This window comes from Neoarius graeffei, chromosome 1 (assembly GCF_027579695.1).
Source record: "Neoarius graeffei isolate fNeoGra1 chromosome 1, fNeoGra1.pri, whole genome shotgun sequence".
NCBI lineage: Eukaryota > Metazoa > Chordata > Actinopteri > Siluriformes > Ariidae > Neoarius > Neoarius graeffei.
The window spans coordinates 52,016,672-52,039,421 of NC_083569.1; the positions used below are offsets into that span (position 1 = coordinate 52,016,672).

Sequence of the window (22,750 nt, forward strand, 5' to 3'; positions counted from 1 at the left end):
TGATGGTAAAAAAAAAGAAATGGTTTTAGGTGAATTTTTAAAAATAAGTTCATGTCCCCATTTCAGTACCCATAAGCGTGGAATCATTCATATAAAAAATTCATTTCAATTCATAGAGCGCTTTTTCGTATTGGGGCAGCACGGTCGCCTCATAGCAAGAAGGTTCTGGGTTCGAGCCCAGCGGCCGACGAAGGTCTTTCTGCGTGGGTTTCCCTCACAGTCCAAAGACATGCAGTTAGGTTAAAGTGCCATTCCACCATTGGATGTATTCTTTGGCATAAAATACAATATATTTTGACAACATATATAAATGGTATCACTAGATAGAGAAATCTTTTAGCTTCAAAATGATATATCAAACATAATTTTTTGACAACGACAAGTATATTAATTTTGCGACCAAAGTCACCTACCCTTTTAATTTCTGCGCGTGATGTCATCGGCAGGTTCCCCTTCTTGTGTACCACGTGACGTGTGACGTGGCACATATTATCAGCAATGGCGGCTAGAACGCGATAAAAAATAATACCAATAAATCTAGCTAATACCATAAATCTAGCTAACTGAAAGATTAACTCAAAATTTTTCGCAATTTTTTTGGCCCCCATATACGAGGAGAAATGACTCTCTCACTTTGGGGGTTTCCTGGTCTAAAAATAGACCGACACGTGGTACACAAGAAGGGGAACCTGCCGATGACATCACGTTTCACTACCGCGCGAAAATTAAAAGGGTAGGTGACTTTGATAGCAAAATTAATATACTTGTCGTTGTCAAAAAATTATGTTTGATATATCATTTTGAAGCTAAAAGATTTCTCTGTCTAGCCATGTTGTCATAAAATATATTGTATTTTATGCCAAAGAATACATCCAATGGTGGAATGGCACTTTAATATGGGACGGCCTTGGGCTGAGGTGGCCTTGAGTGAGGCACCTAACTCCTAACTGCTCCCCGGGCGCTGTTAGCATGGCTGCCCACTGCTCTGGGTATGTGTGTGCGCATTACGAATACGAATACTTTATTGTCCACAATGTGGAAATTTGTCTTCAGTTTCACCACAAACATTTAAACAATTAAACATTAAAATCACAATACACAAATCAAGCATTCAAGCACTACATTTTGTAAAAACAGAAAAAGAGAAAACTAAGTTATTATAAAAATACATTAGCACTCAAAAGAGTGTTTAAAAGAATGAAATAGCTAAAAAGTAATAAATATTATATATAATAATAAATAAGTAATAAGACCAATAAAAAGGACTGGGGTGAATTAAGTAAGAATCCCTGTATTATTTATCACCCTTATTCCTTTTGGGACGAAGGAGTTTTTAAAGATGTTCTTATTAGCGCTGGGCACTCTAAAACGCCTCCCAGAGGGTAGAAGCTCGAATTCACAGTGGAGCGGGTGGGAAAGATCATTTATGATTTTCCTGGTTTTATTTAAAATCTGTTCATCATACATTATACTTAAGTGCTTTTGTGGCTTTCCTATTATCTTTGTGGCCATATTCACTATTCTCTGTAGCTTATTTTTTCTCTGCATGTTCAAGTTACCATACCACATGATCATATTAAATGATAGAATGCTTTCAACAAGGTTTTTATACACTGTTTGTAAGATGTCCTTGTTCACACCAAAATTTTTGAGTAGGTAAAGACGTTGTGAGCACTTTTTAAAAATAAAATCTATGTTTTCTTTAAAAATGAGTTTACTATCTATAAAAGTGCCAAGATATTTAAAATCATTCACAACTTCCACTGTCTGTCCCTTGATGATTATTGGAGATAACAGGTCCTTATCATTTTGAATGACAAGTTCTTTAGTCTTACTTACATTCATTACTTACATTGCTCATGTGTGTGTGTTCACTGCTTCAGATGGGTTAAATGCAGAGAGGAATTTCCCAAGTGCTCCCCGGGCGCTGTTAACGTGGCTGCCCACTGCTCTGGGTGTGTGTGTGTGCACTGCTTCAGATGGGTTAAATGCAGAGAGGAATTTCCCAAGTGTGTGATGAATAAAGTCTTTCTTTCTTTCTTGAACAACTGATCTTGTCACAAAGCAGCTTTGCAGAAATATATACATTTCCGGATATATACTTTATTAGGAACACCCATACACCTGCTGTTTTATGCAGTTCTCTAATCAGCTATTCCCTTGACAGCAGCACGATGCATAAAATTATGCAGATACAAATCAAGCACGGTGGTGTAGTGGTTAGCATAGTCGGCTCATAGCAAGAAGGTTCTGGGTTCGAGAACCCTATATGCAGGGCTATCATCTGGCAGAAGGCCCATTGGCTGCCCTCTGCTCCGTTATAAGGATGTCTGCAAGCAAGACCTCAAATCCTTTAACATCAATCCAGCCACCTGGGAAGATGCCGCTCTAGATCGTCACTTATGGCAGCAGGCACTCCACAATGGGCTGCAGACCTATGAAACCACCTTGGCTCAGCATCAAAAAACGAAAAGAAAGTTGAAGCAGCAGCAAGCCACCACTACCACTTCCTCAACATCACCAAATCCGGCCTACACCTGCGACATCTGCGGCCAGGTCTGCCACTCCCGGATTGGCCTTCACAGCTACAGAAGATGCTATGTCAAAACCTAATTCCCAGGCACAAGAAATCTATGGTCTTACGAGACTGCAATGCTGAAGAAGATGATGTCAGAGATAGAATTTTTGTACCACAGCAATTTGACAATTATTACAATTTTTTTCATTTATTAATGAACATCACATTTTTAAACTGGTCCTTGTTACATTTAATGTTATAGAACATCAATGAGACTCGAGTCTTCGGGACAGAGGAGTTTACTCGTTCCAGTTTATCTGTAACATGACAAGCTGCATTTTGTCTCATTAACTTCAAAAAGAGGGGCTTGTGAGGAAGTGAGTGTATATAGCTGCTATAATGTTAGTGAGAACAGGAAGTACAGTAACTCCCACATTGGGGAAATATACTGACTATTACTAAGCAATGACATGCCTTGCTTAATGTTAAATAAATGCCTCCTAGCAGGAAACTTTACCATATCAACAGTTATACACTGTTCTTTGTTATACAGTCAAGCCGGAAAGTCTGCACACCCCTTTTACCTTCTCCACGTTTTATTATGTTACAGACTTATTCTACAATAGATTGAGTTAATTTTTTGCCTCAAACATCTACACACAATCGCCAATAATTATGAAGTGAAAACAGGTTTTTAGAAAATATGCAATTTTATTTTACTGACAAAAATATGTTATTTAGGGGTTACATATCTGTACACACCCTTAGCCTAATACTTGGTTGATGAACCTTTGGCAGCAATTACAGCTTCAAGGCGTCTTGGGAAAGAAGCTATGTGCTTGGCACACTTGTTTCTGGACATTTTTGCCCATTCCTCTTGACATATCCTTGCAAGCTCCATCAGGTTGGATGGGGAGCATCGGTACACAGCCATTTTCAGCTCCTTCCACAGATGTTCAATTGGATTCAGGTCTGGGCTCTGGCTGGGCCACTCAAGGACATTCACAGGCTTTCTCCAAAGCTACTCCTTTGTTCTCTTGGCTGTGCGCTTCGGGTTGTTGTCATGTTGGAAGGTAAACCTTCACCCCAGTTTGAGGTCCAGAGTGCTCTGGAGCAGGTTTTCTTCAAGGATCTCGGTGTACTTAGCTGCATTCATCTTTCCCTCTATCAGGACTAGTCACCTCATTCCCGCTGCTGAAAAACATCCCCACATCATCATAATGCTGCCACCGCCATGCTTCATTGTAGGGATGACATTAGCCAGGTGATGAGCGGTACCTGGTTTCCTCCAGATGTGAAGCCTGGTATTCAGACCAAAAAGTTCAATTTTGGTTTCATCAGCCCAGAGAATCTTGTTTCTCATGGTTTGAGGGTCCTCTAGATGCCTTTTGGCAAGCAGGCTGTCATGTGCCTTTTACTAAGGAGTGGCTTCCGTCTGGTCACTCTACCATAAAGGCCTGATTTGTGGAGTGCTGCCTGGATGGATGATCTTCTGAAAGGTTCTCCCATTTCCACAAGGATACGCTGGAGCTCTGTCAGCGTGACCCTCGGGTTCCTGCTCACCTCCCTGGCCAAGGCCCGTCTTCCCTGATCACTCAGTTTGGCCAGGTGGCCAGGTATAGGAAGATTCTTGGTGGTTCCAAACTTCTTCCATTTACGAATGATGGTGGCCACTGTGCTCTTTGGGACTTGTAAATTTGCAGCAATTTTTTTGTACCCTTCTCCAGAGCTATGCCTCGACATAATCCTATTTCAGAGGTCTGCAGATAATTCCTTTGACCCCATGGCTTGGAGTTTGCTCTCAACTGTGGGACCTTATATAGGCAGGTGTTGGCAATCCCCAATCATGGCCAATCAATTGGATTTACCACAGGTGGACTCCAATTAAGTTGTAGAAACATCTCAAGCAACATCAGTGGAAACAAAATGCACCTCAGCTCACTTTTGGGTGTCATATCAAAGGGTGTACACACTTGTGTACATATGATATTTTCATTTTGATTTTTAATAAATTAGCACAAATGTCTAAAAACCTGCTTTCACTTTGTCATTATGGGCTATTTTGTGTAGAATTTTGTGGCAAAAAAAATGCGGTGTGATGTCACAGCGCATGACTCATGCACTGTATGCTGCTTAAAATTTCCGCACCCCCAATGGAAAACACCTTCCTGTATCCTTATCCTATAGTGAACTCTCATCTCATCCAGGATGTGTTCCTGTTTCACACCTGGTTTTCCTAGGTTAGGTTCCGAATCTACCATGACCCCAACCAGGATAAAGCGGTTACAGAAGCTCAGTGAATGATGAATTTTGTATTTTTCTTCTAATGCTCCTTTTGATTTGTCCACCGTGTCCAGGAATAAGCACAAATCATCACAGAGGACAATAATCTGTCAACAAAACTGCAAACATACAGTATAGAAATACAGACACACACAATATTATACTGCATATTATTTTACATTTACAAGCACATACTCTATACCTAGCACCATTTCCCAAACTCCAAGCACTATCCAGCAGCACAGAAAAATGGCATACACATTTGTAAACTGTAACTGAAGCTTGTCCTCATATATGGAGATAAGGCATTGAATACTTTTTATTTTTTTAAAGAAGCTCTGCAAGTTATTAAAGTTATTGGCCTAAGCTTTCTTCTCCTTTACATCCCTGAACCTTAAGGCACGTCATCCAGCAACTACATGCAAAATGATTAGGTTAATATCGCATTATAAGTGTGAGGAGTTGAAGTATTGAACCATCCATGGTTCCTTAGTGTGTAAGAGGTTTAAACCTTTACATGTAGTAATATGTTTGCTCAAAGCACACTTTTAAGGCTTAAACCCTAAACAAAAAAGTTATGCCCTTGGCTTAATCCAGTCCAGTCTGGAAAAGCTATTCACACGAGACATTTACAAATATAGTTAATAATACTTCATGTCAGCATACACTGTGACGTTTATATACAGTAATAAGAAGACATAGCTCACAGGTCATGCCACTGTAATTCATCAGTGTTAGAAAGAAACGCTTCCAGGTAAACAAAGGTTTAATCCCCAGGTTGGTGCTGTGAACACAGTAACAACTGCATGGCGAGAAGCACAGGAGGACGCAGTTCACTCTCTTTGTCATGACATTATTTCACAGTCACAGCTTTTCTGTCTTTCTCATTGAAAGTGACGCAGTCCAATACTCATCCCCCCCAAAAAAAAAGCATGTGCGCCTTTGAAACATGCAGTCAGGGAAAGTCACACTTAATACCACTTAATCCAAGTATATACCATATAAAAATAGATCTTTTTTTACAGATGATAAATTGCTAAAGTTGCAATGACCATTTGTACGAGTAGTACAGTTGAGTATGTCACCTAGTTTGGATTTGAAACATTCAAGCGAGATAGTTCACTTGCCAAAGCTCCAATCTCAGTATTTCTCCAAGGTCTCCCAAAACGTATCAATGCTTGGCATTCTGTGGTGGCTCAACGATGGTGCCGAGGGCTGCAGTCTGACAGCTACACTATCTGAGACGAGTTATGAATCATGTTTGAATGGACAGACATTAATCGAATGTTCTCTGGTACTAGTAAGATGTTGTTGGGTTTCGACTTAGGCCATAGTGTACCATTAGTATGCTCAAAGTGATTGGACATTGCCTCGGATATTTGCGAGCTTGCAGTCTCGCTGCCTCCGTTGTCCATACCATCAGGTTCTATTTGGCCCCTGGAAACTTCTGACCCCTCATCAGCAGGTTTCACGTCTTCGTCATCTGGAGGTATGGGGTAGGTTGAAATTAAATGTGAATGAGTCCCTCTGGTGCTTGCTCTGCTGCTAGCTATGCTGCCTCCTCCTGATTGCGGTCTGCCATCTGCTGGTAGAATGGCGCTACCGTTCCGAGACCTGATAATTTCAGCAGTCTGCTCCATTGGAAAAGTGGAAGGCTGTAGAGGTGGGTGGAAGTGGCTGTCCTAAAAATGAACAAACAAGAAAAAGACAAATATAGTGAAAATTTGTTCACCTGTCAATTCCCACCCTCCAGCCAGCTCTCCAGCTATCCTATGACAGCTACCAACCAGGGAGGGTGAGGCTAACATGTTTCCTTAAAGTCAAACAAAACCCAAAAATAAATGCTGTTTGCCAATCATGACAAGTGCCCTGATGTGCCCTCTGCACATTTAAATTAAAAATAAAACTTTACAACAACAATTTATTCATTTTAAAAGCTATGATACAGTGGCATGCTATTATAACACAGTAGTTGGGATCCAAAAAATTGGACCGTGTTATGAGTGAATCCGTGTTATAATGGTCTGGAAAATCTGGCATGTCCCCTGAAGATATCCAATGAAGAATTGCAAGAACTATGATTGTTTTTACCATGCTGATAACTCTTTTTTTTATTATTATTGACTGTCAATCTAACAAATATTATTCTATCCACATTCACTGGATATGAGCAATCGCGCACTCTGATTGGCTACTCTACTACTAGGATATCAGTTCATATACCATGAGTACAGAAAAACAAAATGGCAGAGCATGTTGCTGAACCAACCGAGGACGAAATAAAAACTCTACTTGAAAACAAAACCCAAAAATTGTTATCAAGTATTTAAAAGAAAGAGAAATAGCTAACTTTATAATAAATGTGCAAAGAATAGAACAATGATTATCATGCCACAAGCACAGTTCAGGCATAGCGCATAACAGCACATTTTAGTCCTTGGTTTTACCGAAAAAGTCTGTAACTTTCATTTGTTGAAGTCTCATACGGACCTGTAGTCAGACAAAATGAAGCGATTTTTGTAGGTGCGTGACGTTTGCCGCAGAACTATCATTGCATTCAAACCATCTTAACACATTTTCAATTGACTTTTCTTCCAAGTCCGAGACTGTTGAGTTCTCGAATGCACCTGCATAAAGTTAAACTAAAATTTTGGGAGCCATGAGCTGACTGTGTTACAACAGGTTTCCTGTACTAGCAATTCGTATTATAACAGCGCGCCACTGTATTGCTAAATAGGCTTACCTGGACACAACCATTTGCACTGAAACCAGATATCTGTCTGTGACGTGACTGGCACACTAAAACACTGTTTACCTTGGTTACACAGAACCATCAAATAAAGGCTTCTAATTCTAAAAAAAAAAATCACCAGGCGCCACTGTTCTCTCTCTCTCTCTCTCTCTCTCTCTCTCTGTATCTGTATGTGCGTGTCTGTGTTTTCACTGCTTCAGGTGGGTTGCATACAGAGAATGAATTTCACTGTGCTGTAATGTATATGTGACAAATAAAGGCTTCTAATTCAAAAAATCTAATCAGAAATTTTCTGCAACCATGTGATTTTTACTGGCAACAAAATATGCAAATCAGTAGACCACTTTTATGAAGTTTGAATCTCACACGGCTAGATAACGCATACGCAGTACTGATACAGATACTCGTACTAGTAAACAATCCCATTGCCATTGCAATGCAATTCTTGGCATCTAAAAAGATCACTTTTCTCAGTGAATTAAAAACAAACAAAACCATGTCACATAAAAATACAAGGAAAAATTTTTATTTTTTGAGGAAAAAAAAACCCCACTGATGGTGGCTGGCGATGGAGTTTATAGGTAGCAAAATGTTCCCAAAGCCTGGGTCTGCTCACTGTTTACTTGTGTGTGTACGTGTGTGCGTCTGTGTGCGTGTTTACTGCTTCAATGATCAGGCTTATTTTTACACCCAAACGCTTGACACTCGAGCATGTTTAGGGTTGTTTTCAACAATGTAGAAGTGATGTATCCACTAGATCTCAGCCTTGCTAAGTCATGTAGCATGTAAGTGACATGACAATCTTGGATTCTCTCACGTAATTTGTACTCAGAGCTTGATATTTGAACTTTGGAGAGAGTAAGACGGCAGCACCCAGAGACATTGTTTTTCTTTTACAGTGAAATCTGTACACAGTATACAGGTACAAATATGAGCAAGTGAACACTCAAACACGTTTTCTACGGATATTATCTGTCAGTATAAAAGAGTTTATTTTGGGGCTTTTGTTCATCTTTATTGTCAAGCCAACCAACTGCACCTTTTGAAACTGCTGCTCATGCTGTGTCACAGGGCAGTGTAGCACACTCAGAGTAAAGCGCTATCTACCATCTTCCACATACATGAGCTTGCAGAAACCCACAATTGGCTAGTGATGCTGTGATTGACCGGGGGGAGAGATATATATAATCATCCTTCCAACCCAGACAGCATCGCCAAATTTGCTGTGGATGGCTGTGACATTGTCAGGATTCAAACTTGCAAGCTCGTGACAATAAGATAAATGTTTCTCTGCTATCCTACTTTGGAGCCCAGGATGCTTGAATTTGTTAATGTGAGATGGAGAACTAATGCCATATTTTAATATGTTTTACTACACTGTACTGCAATGCATAAAGTACGATTCACTGGAGAGGAAATCAAGATATCATGAAAGGAATTCTCCACCCTGAGACATTAAATACACTGAATGTTTCAGATTTGCTATGTGCTTAGTGGTTCTGATGCCAGTGTGTTGGTCTGTGCTGTATTTTCACAGTTGTGTGCGTCACAAGAAGATATTGCTAGTACACTTACAATGGTTTAGAACTTTTCAGTGATCTCAAACATGAATGATAACAGCCAGATTTCACTGTTCGCTCCTAAAAGCAAACGAACACAAGCTTCCTTTCTCAATCCTCATTTTCCTCTGACGTTCAGGCTCATATTATTGAAAAATCTAACACAAAAATAATGCAGACAGGAAAGTTCCACTTAAAGTGAATTTAATGTCCCTAACCCACACTTTTTTCCTTGTACAAAGCAACAATCATTATGTTGATTGACCATGTGTTTTCGAACCATAGCTGATCCAAAAGGCCATAAATTAATGGAAAATCAGTAAGATTAGCTGATTTTCACGGAATCTGCCGAGACTGAACCGGAAGATCCCGAAGGGGTGCGTGACGTCATACGTGTAACAGTCCAGGTATCGGTTTTGTTCCCATGCGCAGCAGTGGTTAGACCAGTTTTGATATGGAATCACGTTTTGGGGAGAATTCTGATAGTGATTGGGATTCTTATATGTTGGATGAAGGGGCAGATGATTATCAAGGATATTCCAGAGTAAATGGCTCTCTTTTCAAGCCCCCAAGACGAGAAACAGATGCCAGTTCACTCAGTTCACGACAGGCTTCCTCTGTAGCGCGCGTGAGATGGAGAGATGGATAGATAGAGAGAGAGATGTGCAGAACGCGGTGGTTACCTTTCATCATATTTTCCTGAACAAAACTAAAAAGAAATCAAGTCTTGCAATATTGCAATCTGAGAGCATTTACCACGTTTCAGTTAATAATTAATGATGATGATGATGATGATGATTGCGCGCGCACATTTTTCTTCCTGTTAAAGTGCATCAGATATGATAAGATTGGATGTCGCGAGCATGTAAATGTTGCTCATAATCCTGCGTCTGGTGCACTGTGTGTGTGTGAGAGAGAGAGAGATAATACGGGCATGGGCATAGCGGACGCGGGGTATGCAGGGATGTCCCCCGCACTTCCCGTATTCAGGGATGAGAGTTTTCCGCTTTTGGGCGGATTTCCGCTTTTTCTGAGCAAAAATCGATATTATGCCAAATCCGTTGAGATTTTTTTTTTCATTGAGGGGGATTGGGGTATGTTCCTTCGTGATACTCAAGTGTACAACGATGTTACATGTTTACATTTTCGCCATCTTTAGTCTCGCTAAGTCTCGCAGTAGAATACGTGTTATCTACAATGTAATTGGCCAAAACATCGCCGGCGAGAGCATGATAGCCAATCATAACAGTTCTTACAAGAGTGTGGGAGAGAACAAAAGCCAATCATAACAGTCCTTACAAAAGTACCCGCATCGTTCTATTTTATCGAAACTTGCACATGTTCATCGTCGCTGCGCTTCAAAATTACGTTTCTCTTTCGTATCGGCTTTTTACTCAAAATGCCGAATACAATTGACAAGCGAGACGAAGCGAAGGTACGTGAAATCGATGCTGGTATAAAAAACAGAGAGAGGACTGACAAGCTTTTGTCTTTGGCCAAAAGGCTGAAGAAGTTGTCGAAATGATTAAATGAAAATGAGAAGTGACTGTGAACTATAAATAATTGTATAAAGTGTACATAGACATTATCCCATAAACTTAGCATTCGTATGATTTAATACATTGAACATGTATATGATGGTCAGTAAATCTGAATTAATGCTGACAGTTTTGAAAACTTAAATATTTCAAAAGACTGAAATCATATGCAACTAATGAGGACATAGGGTGACTGACCTTTTCTCCCTAAGAAATTTTATTTAATATATGAACATTTTGATAATTAATAAAACTTATGTTTAATGTGAATTTAGTTTGTCATTTTTCTTGATCATAAATTATAACCATACCCTTGAATGTAGAATGTGATTTTATTTTGAATTCAAACAATACTCCTATTGATTTGAAACATATTTTCATGTAAATATATAAAAAAGACAACAGATTTTTTATCTACTACAGCTCAGATTGCAGGAAAAGTGGTTTGTAAGGCCTTATTTTTCAAAATTTTCCTGGGGGGGGTATCCCTCCCAGACCCCCGGCTTCGGGCGCCATCTTGTTTTCTGCTTTTTTGGTGACCACCCACTCTCATCCCTGCGTATTTGTGCCCTCTGTCCCCTGCACTTTTTACAGCCATTACAACCACTCAATGCATTTTTAACACGTGGAAACGTGTTTTTCTGAGCCGCCTCTAAACGCATCATGAGCAGGCGGCGCTAAGGCAGCAAACAAACACCGCTGTCGTGTGTGATCAGAGACGCTTTAGAAAGTATTGTGTGATTATCTTTGGTGTGATTCAGATCTGGGCAGCGCTTCTGTATGTTCAGCAAACCAGCCAAGAGGCTAAAGACTTTAGACAGTTTTTTCCAAACAAACCGTGTAAGTTGAGTAATGCTGTTGAATGTAGATAATGTTTAGCTAAAAGATGACAAATACATGTCAATTTAGTTAGTTAAGCTAGCTAGCTAACTTAGAGGCGGTAGTAACTAGTTACATTTACTCTGTTACATTTACTTAAGTAACTTTTTGGATAAATTGTACTCTTAAGAGTTGTTTTGTTGCAAAATACGTTTTACTTTTACTAGAGTAATATTATTCTAAAGTAACAATACTCTTACTTGAGTAACGTTACTATTTTGGCTACTCTAAGATTACTCACTTCTGGGTAGAAAATAAGAATATAAATGTATCTGTGTTCCTTTGACTGTTATTTTTGTAAAGATTTAATTTAGTTTTGTGGTAGTTAAAGTTTAAAGTCCATGAATTTGCTGATTATTATTACTGTACAGTATTCCTAATTCTATTTCAAAATGTTGCTTTCCACATATTTTTTAATCTTTATTGCCACAATAGAAAGAGCAGGGTGAGAGAGGCGACAGTGGACCAGAGGCCAACAGGGATGATTATGCAGGGTCACAGGTGAGAAGAGAATATAACTAGCTATGTCACTACTACTATTCTTAATTCTATTTATACATTTTACTTTGCACATTTACTATCTATATTATTGTAGGAGAAATTGTAACTGGGGGTGGCACGGTGGTGTAGTGGTTAGTGCTGTCGCCTCACAGCAAGAAGGTCCTGGGTTCGAGCCCCGGGGCTGGCGAGGGCCTTTCTGTGCGGAGTTTGCATGTTGTCCACGTGGGTTTCCTCCGGGTGCTCCGGTTTCCCCCACAGTCCAAAGACATGCAGGTTAGGTTAACTGGTGACTCTAAATTGACTGTAGGTGTGAATGGTTGTCTGTGTCTATGTGTCAGCCCTGTGATGACCTGGCGACTTGTCCAGGGTGTACCCCGCCTTTCGCCCGTAGTCAGCTGGGATAGGCTCCAGCTTGCCTGCGACCCTGTAGAACAGGATAAAGCGGCTAGAGATAATGAGATGAGATGTCACTACTACTATTCTTAATTCTATTTATACATTTTACTTTGCACATTTACTATCTATATTATTGTAGGAGAAATTGTAACTGGGGGCGGCATGGTGGTGTAGTGGTTAGTGCTGTCGCCTCACAGCAAGAAGGTCCGGGTTTGAGCCCTGTGGCCGGCGGGGGCCTTTCTGTGTGGAGTTTGCATGTTGTCCGGGTGCTCCGGTTTCCCCCACAGTCCAAAGACATGCAGGTTAGGTTAACTGGTGACTCTAAATTGACCGTGAATGTGAGTATGAATGGTTGTCTGTGTCTATGTGTCAGCCCTGTGATGACCTGGTGACTTGTCCAGGGTGTACCCCGCCTTTCGCCCGTAGTCAGCTGGGATAGGCTCCAGCTTGCCTGCGACCCTGTAGAACAGGATAAAGCGGCTAGAGATAATGAGATGAGATGGAAATTGTAACTGGCTAAATAAATGTACATAGGATAATTATCTGGCTGTAGATGCACCAGGGTCATTCTATGTCAACTCAATCAGAGTTTGGCAGCTTTAGATTTAGATAGTATATCATTTTAAAGAACTAAAGTCGGTTCCCTGGTGCTGTGCTGTTTGTGGTGATGTGGTTCTTTAGCTGCTAAGGAGAGGTGCAATTGAATGCGAGAGGATGATAAATCACTCAATAGACCTCTGAACAATTTGTCCCCCTCACTTCTAAAATGATGGCTACGCCCCTGAATACGGGAATCGATGAAATGTCCAAATGTCAGATCAAATGTCATTTATTAAATAAATTTCTTTTTTGCTCTAATAATTCCCATGTGGTCGTTCTGGTGGTGACGAACACTCGATGAATCAGATTTATTATTAGTCAGCGACATGAAATCTGCCTGCTTCGTTTGCACAAACCTCACCCACTGTCACTTTAGATCAGTGTAATTTCTCAAAAATTCGTGAACTGAATGTCCTGTTGTATATGAATTTAAACATCTAAACATCACACAGCACTTTCCCATTGTTATTTTTGTAAGATTCCAACAACAATATCCAATTTCAGTGAGTAAACAAGCAAGGAATCAGATGAACCGAAATTACCCAGATAACCGGGGTTTCACATGTGACGTCATGTGAGATTAGCCCTGGGGCAAGGCTGCCTTTTTCCGGGATCCGGAAGCTGCGATTTATCAATAGTTTTGTGCTTGAAAATAAAATAACAAATAATTAATAATAACCCCTATGGAGAAAAAATCCAGGACCGTGACGTCGCCCGGTAGGACGCAGCCGGGGCCCCACCCTGGAGCCAGGCCCGGGGTTGGGGCTCGTATGCGAGCGCTTGGTGGCCGGGCCTTTGCCCATGGGGCCCGGCCAGGCTCAGCCCAAAGAGGTGACGTGGGCCCGACCTCCTATGGGTTCACCACCCACAGAGGTAGCAGTAGGGGTTTGGTGCAGTGTGGATTGGGTGGCAGTCGAAGGCAGGGGCCTCGACGACCTGATCCCCGGACACAGCGGCTGGCTGTTGGGACATGGAATGTCACTTCGCTGGGGGGGAAGGAGCCTGAGCTTGTGCGGGAGGTTGAGAGGTACCGGCTAGAGATAGTCGGGCTCACCTCCACGCACAGCTTGGGCTCTGGAACCCAGCTCCTCGAGAGGGGCTGGACTTTCCACTTCTCTGGAGTCGCCCGTGGTGAGCGGCGGCAGGCTGGTGTGGGCTTCCTTATAGCTCCCCAGCTCAGCCGCCATGTGTTGGAGTTTACCCCAGTGAACGAGAGGGTCGCCTCTCTGCGCCTTCGGATTGGGGAGAGGGCTCTTGCTGTTGTTTGTGCCTACGGGCCAAATAGCAGTATAGAGTATCCGGCCTTCTTGGAGTCCCTGGGAGAGGTACTGAGGGGTGCTCAGACTGGGGACTCCACTGTGCTACTGGGGGACTTCAATGCTCACGTGGGCGATGACAGTGACACCTGGAGGGGCGTGGTTGGGAGGAACGGCCTCCCCGATCTGAACCCGAGTGGTGTTTTGTTATTGGACTTCTGTGCTAGTCACAGTTTGTCCATAACGAACACCATGTTCGAGCATAGGGGTGTCCATAAGTGCACGTGGCACCTGGACACCTTAGGTCGGAGGTCGATGATCGACTTTGTAGTCGTGTCATCTGATCTCCGACCCTATGTCTTGGACACTCGGGTGAAGAGAGGGGCTGAGTTGTCAACTGATCACCACCTGGTGGTGAGTTGGATCCGCTGGCGGAGGAGGAAGCTGGACAGACCTGGCAGGCCCAAACGTATGGTGAGAGTCTGCTGGGAACGTCTGGCCAAGCACTCTGTTGGGGAGGTCTTTAACTCCCACCTCCGGGAGAGCTTTTCCCAGCTTCCGAGGGAGGCGGGGGACATTGAGTCTGAGTGGACCATGTTCTCTACCTCCATTGTGGATGCAGCTGTTCGGAGCTGTGGCCGCAAGGTCTCCGGTGCCTGTCGTGGCGGCAATCCCCGAACCCGGTGGTGGACACCGGAAGTAAGGGATGCCGTCAAGCTGAAGAAGGAGTCCTATCGGGCCATGTTGACCTCCGGGACTCCTGAGGCAGCCGACGGGTATCGGCAGGCCAGGCGTGCTGCAGCTCGGGCAGTTGCGGAGGCAAAAACTCGGAACTGGGAGGAGTTCGGGGAGGCCATGGAGAAGGACTATCGGTTGGCCTCGAAGAAATTCTGGCAAACCGTCCGGCGCCTCAGGAGGGGGAAGCAGTACTCTGCCAACACTGTTTACAGTGCGGGTGGGGAGCTGTTGACCTCGACTGGGGACATTGTCGGGCGGTGGAAGGAATACTTTGAGAATCTCCTCAATCCCACCGTCATGTCTTCCACTGAGGAGACTGAGGCTGATGACTCAGAGGTGGACTCATCCATTACCCAAGCCGAAGTCACTGAGGTGGTTTGCAAGCTCCTCGGTGGCAAGGCACCGGGGGTGGATGAGATCCGCCCTGAGTATCTCAAGTCTCTGGATGTTGTGGGGCTGTCTTGGTTGACACGCCTCTGCAACATCGCGTGGCGGTCGGGGACAGTGCCTCTGGAGTGGCAGACTGGGGTGGTGGTCCCTCTTTTTAAGAAAGGGGACCGGAGAGTGTGCTCCAATTATAGGGGAATCACACTTCTCAGCCTCCCAGGGAAAGTTTACTCCAGGGTACTGGAGAGGAGAATTCGACCAATAGTCGAACCTCGGATCCAGGAGGAACAATGCGGTTTTCGTCCTGGTCGCGGAACACTGGACCAGCTCTATACCCTTCATAGGGTGCTCGAGGGTTCATGGGAGTTTGCCCAACCAGTCCACATGTGCTTTGTGGATCTGGAGAAGGCATTCGACCGTGTCCCCCGTGGTATTCTGTGGGGGGTGCTTCGAGAGTATGGGGTTCGGGGCTCTTTGCTAAGGGCTGTCCGGTCCCTGTACGAACGGAGCAGGAGTCTGGTTCGCATTGCCGGCAGTAAGTCAGACCTGTTCCCAGTGCATGTTGGACTCCGGCAGGGCTGCCCTTTGTCACCGGTTCTGTTCATAATTTTTATGGACAGAATTTCTAGGCGCAGCCAGGGGCCGGAAGGAATCCTGTTTGGGAACCACAGGATTTCATCTCTGCTTTTTGCGGATGATGTTGTCCTGTTGGCTTCTTCAAACCAGGACCTTCAGCATGCACTGGGGCGGTTTGCAGTCGAGTGTGAAGCGGCTGGGATGAGAATCAGCACCTCCAAGTCCGAGGCCATGGTTCTCGACCGGAAAAGGGTGGCTTGCCCTCTCCAGGTTGGTGGAGAAGTCCTGCCTCAAGTGGAGGAGTTTAAGTATCTCGGGATCTTGTTCACGAGTGAGGGAAGGATGGAGCGTGAGATCGACAGGCGGATTGGTGCAGCCTCCGCAGTGATGCGGTCGCTTTACCGGTCCGTCGTGGTGAAGAAGGAGCTGAGCCAAAAGGCGAAGCTCTCAATTTACCGGTCGATCTACGTTCCGACTCTCACCTATGGTCATGAGCTTTGGGTAATGACAGAAAGAACAAGATCGCGGATACAAGCGGCTGAAATGAGTTTCCTTCGCAGGGTGGCTGGGCGCTCCCTTAGAGATAGGGTGAGAAGCACAGTCACTCGGGAGGAGCTCGGAGTAGAGCCGCTGCTCCTCCACATCGAGAGGAACCAGCTGAGGTGGCTCGGGCATCTTTTTCGGATGCCTCCTGGACGCCTCCCTGGGGAGGTGTTCCAGGCATGTCCCCCCGGGAGGAGGCCCCGGGGAAGACCCAGGACACGCTGGAGGGACTATGTCTCTCGGCTGGCCTGGGAACGCCTCGGTGTTCTTCCCGAGGAGCTGGCCAAGGTGTCTGGGGAAAGGGAAGTTTGGGCTTCCATGCTTAGACTGCTGCCTCCGCGACCCGGTCCTGGATAAGCGGAAGAAGACGAGACGAGACGAGACGAGAAATAATTAATATTGTTTTTCCCCCTGCTTTATTAATTAATTTTGGTCGTTGCTAATGATATATATTTTAAAGCATTACAGTAAGGCATTACATACACTTTAAAGAGCCAAAATGCAATGCAGGTATGGACCCTTTTCATGTGACGTCACGACAAACGCGGCCGCCATTTTGGACGTGTACTACCAGTAGTTTACCACAGCCAGCATTGAGGAACGGCAGCAAAGAAAGTGTTTATTTTCAGCAAGACTTCCATCATGCCACTATATTGTTGGGCACCTGGATGTAGTAACCATCAACAAACAAGGCAAGGGTTATCATTTTATCGGATCCCGACGGAGAAGATGGATAGCGGCCATAAACAGGAAAGATTGGCAGCCCTCGGCATACCAGCGCTTGTGTAGTGACCACTTTGTTGGAGGTAAGACGAATAAAATTAGCCAGAAAAGGCATTACATTGCTGTTAACATTCTGTGGTGGCGAGTGTGTAACCAAATAGGCTAAAATAACCCATTGTAACCTCTTTGTTCTTCTGTAGTAGCTATTAGCTAACGACATTAGCTAGCGTTGTGTTCCTTTGCTGTTGGTAGACTGTAGGACAGATCAGAGGCAGTGTCCTACAAACAGCGCTTAATTTGAGGGGGAGCAAGCCGGAGCGCGCTCCGGAACCTCGGGCGTTGGCTCCGGCAGCTATTTACACTGGATCCAGTGATCCGACACCTCTTTTGACTATGTAACAAAAAAAAACAAATAACTAAATTAAAAAATGCAAGTTTATTTAGTGTTAATGTCTGATTTTGATATCTGTCTTGTTGGTGATTTCTCTCATGAAACGACATCCACAAAATATCTGCAGATGAACTTAATTGCAGTGTTATTACAAAACATGCCCAGAAGCGCAGCGCCCCCCTCCCCCCCTCGTTTTTCCGCTCCGGAGCCGCTCATCCTCTGCGCTCCAGGACCTCCCACTTTACAAATTAAGCACTGCCTACAAATAAGTGTTCAAAATAAGAGGAACATGTATTTGTCTCTTAAATCCAGGCCGTTTAATGGCAAATAGTGAGTGCACAAACCATAGAAGGGAAACTGTACACAGCGCCAGGGCAGTGTGATGGTATGTCTACTTTTAGATTGTGTTAGCTTATCAATGAACACACTCGTCACTCGATGAGTTTCACGTCTTTACGACGGATACTTAAATGTGTGTCAGGTATTATTGTTGCAGTCTAAGCAGTCATTGTAGCAGCTAGATGAGCAAGAACCGAAAGGGTCTGTGCCATAAACCGTTATTTCTGTACGGCGTTGCTAATGTGTCGTTACTGTTTTTATTTCTCCCTCTGCTCGCCCTGTAAATGCCCTACGTCGCTGGATAGTGAAGGTGTTTTCTGCATCTCGCTCCTTTTTCTTGTATATTCTCCGTTTGTCGCCTTCCTCGCATTCAAACCAATTCAAGCCGAAGTCCGCTACATGTCCAAAATGGTGGTCGCGTTTACGAAGGTCACGTGACTGAAAAGGGTCTATACGACACATTTGCAGAAAGTTATAGCCAGCTCAACTAGTTAATGATCTATGAGCTGACAAATATAAATGGTGTTGATACCCTTTGTGTTTGAGCAGAGTATGCTAATGAGCAGGTCAGAGAACTAAAGCACAGACTAAAGGAATAAAGTGCTGCTGCATCTGTAGGTAGAAATGAAGCAAGGGCTCATTCCCACGAGTGTCACTATCAGCAGGCCGTCAGATGGCATTGTGGGTAATGTAGAAAACTGTTAGCCAAAGTGAAACTAAATGATTCAACCTACTGTAACTTCATTACATTACTGAAGATCACATGTTAATTAGTCTTTTAAAGCCACTGCTGGGCCCTTGAGCAATCCTTAACCTTTAGCAGATATACAGTGGTGCTTGAAAGTTTGTGAACCCTTTAGAATTTTCTATATTTCTGCATAAATATGACCTAAAACGTCATCAGATTTTCACACAAGTCCTAAAAGTAGATAAAGAGAACCCAGTTAAACAAATGAAACAAAAAATATTATACTTGGTCATTTATTTATTGAGGAAAATGATCCAATATTACATATCCGTGAGTGGCAAAAGTATGTGAACCTCTAGGATTAGCAGTTCATTTGAAGGTGAAATTAGAGTCAGGTGTTTTCAATCAATGGGATGACAATCAGGTGTGAGTGGGCACCCTGTTTTATTTAAAGAACAGTCAAGTCAAGTTTATTTGTATAGCGCTTTTAACAATAAACATTGTCGCAAAGCAGCTTTACAGAATTTGAATGACTTAAAACATGAGCTAATTTTGTCCCTAATCTATCCCCAATGAGCAAGCCTCTGGCGATGGTGGCAAGGAAAAACTCCCTCAGACAATATGAGGAAGAAACCTTGAGAGGAACCAGACTCAAAAGGGAACCCATCCTCATTTGGGCAACAACAGACAGAATGACTATAACATTAACAGTTTTAACATGAAGACAGTTTCGTTGATGTTATAAACTCTCAGGGATCTATCAAAGTCTGATCTTCACAACACATGTTTGTGGAAGTGTATCATGGCACGAACAAAGGAGATTTCTGAGGACCTCAGAAAAAGCGTTGTTGATGCTCATCAGGCTGGAAAAGGTTATAAAACCATCTCTAAAGAGTTTGGACTCCACCAATCCACAGTCAGACTGATTGTGTACAAATGGAGGAAATTCAAGACCATTGTTACCCTCCCCAGGAGTGGTGGACCAACAAAGATCACTCCAAGAGCAAGGCGTGTAATAGTCGGCGAGGTCACAAAGGACCCCAGGGTAACTTCTAAGCAACTGAAGGCCTCTCTCACATTGGCTAATGTTAATGTTCATGAGTCAACCATCAGGAGAACACTGAACAACAATGGTGTGCATGGCAGGGTTGCAAGGAGAAAGCCATTGCTCTCCAAAAAGAACATTGCTGCTCGTCTGCAGTTTGCTAAAGATCACATGGACAAGCCAGAAGGCTATTGGAAAAATGTTTTGTGGACAGATGAGACCAAAATAGAACTTTTTGGTTTAAATGAGAAGTGTTATGTTTGGAGAAAGGAAAACACTGCATTCCAGCATAAGAACCTTATCCCATCTGTAAAACATGGTGGTGGTAGTATCATGGTTTGGGCCTGTTTTGCTGCATCTGGGTCAGGACGGCTTGCAATCACTGATGGAACAATGAATTCTGAATTATACTAGCGAATTCTAAAGGAAAATGTCAGGACATCTGTCCATGAAATGAATCTCAAGAGAAGGTGGGTCATGCACCAAGACGACGACCCTAAGCATACAAGTCGTTCTACCAAAGAATGGTTAAAGAAGAATAAAGTTAATGTTTTGGAATGGCCAAGTCAAAGTCCTGACCTTAATCCAATCGAAATGTTGTGGAAGGACCTGAAGCAAGCAGTTCATGTAAGGAAACCCACCAACATCCCAGAGTTGAAGCTGTTCTGTACGGAGGAATGGGCTAAAATTCCTCCAAGCCGGTGTGCAGGACTGATCAACAGTTACCGGAAACGTTTAGTTGCAGTTATTGCTGCACAAGGGGGTCACACCAGATACTGAAAGCAAAGGTTCACATACTTTTGCCACTCACAGATATGTAATATTGGATCGTTTTCCTCAATAAATAAATGACCAAGTATAATATTTTTGTCTCATTTGTTTAACTGGGTTCTCTTTATCTACTGTACTTTAGGACTTGTGTGAAAATCTGATGATGTTTTAGGTCATACAGTATTTATGCAGAAATATAGAAAATTCTAAAGGTTCACAAACTTTCAAGCACCACTGTAATTAACAGGTCAAGAGTAAAATTTACGGACTGGATAGCAACATGCCTGGATTGTGTCCTACCTCAGTCATAAATGCTTTTGAATATACTTGAAACACACAGATGAACGGTATAAGAGTGTACGTACCGAATACACCAGTGACGCATCGCTGTTTATGGCATACGGATCCATTTTCAGTCGACTAGAAACTCTCTCTCCATCTTTCTCTCTGTCGATCATTCGCTCCCTGCTTCGTCTGGATGTGTTAAGAATGACAGGTCGACCCATAAAGTCTAATCCTCCTAAAGTGGAATGACTGTCTCGAGAGCAGGGATGCTCCTGTTTTTGCAGTGATATTGTAGTGCATGTGAAATACAAAAAATGAAAGGTAATGAGAACTAAATTCAATTCTTAGCTGAAACATGGTTTGCATGGAAATGAAAACAAAGCATGACAAGACAGAAACCAACCAATGAACTGAGACTGGTCCGTATTGTTCCTTCGACTCTTAATGGTATGTTTTCTTCCAACTGAAAAGAGAAGAGAGGGAACGGTAAAGGGAAATAAAAATTATTCTATCCACATTCACTGGATATGAGCAATCACACGCTCTGATTGGCTACTCTACTACTAGGCTATTAGCTTATATATCATGAGTAGAGAAAAACAAAATGGCAGACCGCATCAAGTCAGATATATCACTTTATCAAGTATTTAAAAGAAACAGAAATAGCTAAAAGAATATAGTAACACCCTCCCCCCCACCACTATCTCCTGTTCTACACTCCAGCCCAGTCAGTGGCAGTAATGCACCTTTATGTTGGTTTGTCAACTGCCAAAAAAAACCCAAAAGAAGAAGAAGAGGCAAATGGCGGAACGTGTTGCTGAACCAGCCAAGGACGAAATAAAAACTCTACTCGAAAACAAAACCCCAAAAATACAAAAAAAAGGGGAAAAATATGGAATTAAAGTATTTGATGGTAAGAACGTATCTTTTTATTTTTCAAGAATTATTATTATAGCATTTTTCACAAATTGCTACTGTCATTTCGCCCGTTTGTTTACATTCTAAGCTGAAATGATTTTGTCGGACGTTTTGTGCAAAGCTTTTTATTTATTGAATTTGCAAAAAATAAAAATAAAAATGCTCTGTTTCTCAAAATCCAGTGAATGTGGATAGAATAAAACAGTTATTCCACTCAATCTCGTCTTACAAGGCTTATAGCCAACTTGGTGCTACGCGCCTCGTCGGCTATCAGCTCATGTACGGTACGACTCGATTTTGTGGAAAATTGTTAAATGTAGCATAATATGCAATCAATTAAAACATGAGGCTCCATTGCTGGAGGGTTGTTATAATTGTTATAGTGGGCGTGTAAACTCATACCTGGTATTTAGTATCTATGCTGTTTGAGGCAACTCTTCTGATTGAGGCCTGTCTGGATAGAGTGGAAATTTCTTCCCTGAGAGAGAGAGAGAGATAGTGATTTTTTTAGAAGACTCTTTAGTAGAGGCTATACCAGAACTTTGATCTATAATGAATGAAAGATTTTGAATACGGATTAAATGATGCGTTTATACTGGACATGATGTGCTGACTAGTCCAGTGTAATAAACTGTGGATAAATGACTGAAAAATATTTCTTCTTACTTTTTCTCATCCAGCTCCCTTGTCAGTTTTCTGGTTTTTCGTTTGTGATGTCGGTTTATTGTTATTACGACAATCACTAAAATAAGCACCAACACCACCGAAACTCCTCCGATGATGATCAGCAGGAGGCTGTTGAAAGATGTCTGATTTGTTGGTTCCTCTGTTGTATATGTGGACACACAGAGACACAACAAACACACACCTGTTAGTGTATACACCCACTCCATCTCATAGACATATAAACATAGACGCCGCATTCTGAGTAGAATCATACGGCATCCTCGCCGCCATATTGGATGTGGCAAAGTGGAGATTCTTCAACCGTCTCTGGTATAGCGTCTAGACAGTAGCCGAGAATAAAGATGCCTCATTTATGTGCTGCGTTTAACTGTACCAAC

The 22,750-nt window shown here is 42.8% G+C and overlaps 1 protein-coding gene across 1 annotated transcript in view; it reads right to left on the bottom strand.

The window, feature by feature from the left end:
• Positions 1–2,707: 2,707 nt before the first annotated feature.
• nectin4a (nectin cell adhesion molecule 4a) overlaps positions 2,708–22,750 on the bottom strand; it is a 37,949-nt gene continuing 17,906 nt past the window's right edge. Inside the window, exons 7-11 of the mRNA XM_060934087.1 lie at positions 22,353–22,512; positions 22,089–22,164; positions 21,172–21,231; positions 20,849–21,040; positions 2,708–6,483 (exon numbers count right to left, since the gene is read on the bottom strand). Of these exons, the coding sequence (XP_060790070.1) occupies positions 6,031–6,483; positions 20,849–21,040; positions 21,172–21,231; positions 22,089–22,164; positions 22,353–22,512 (941 nt within the window). The 3' untranslated portion in view covers positions 2,708–6,030. The remainder of the gene's footprint in view (positions 6,484–20,848; positions 21,041–21,171; positions 21,232–22,088; positions 22,165–22,352; positions 22,513–22,750) is intronic.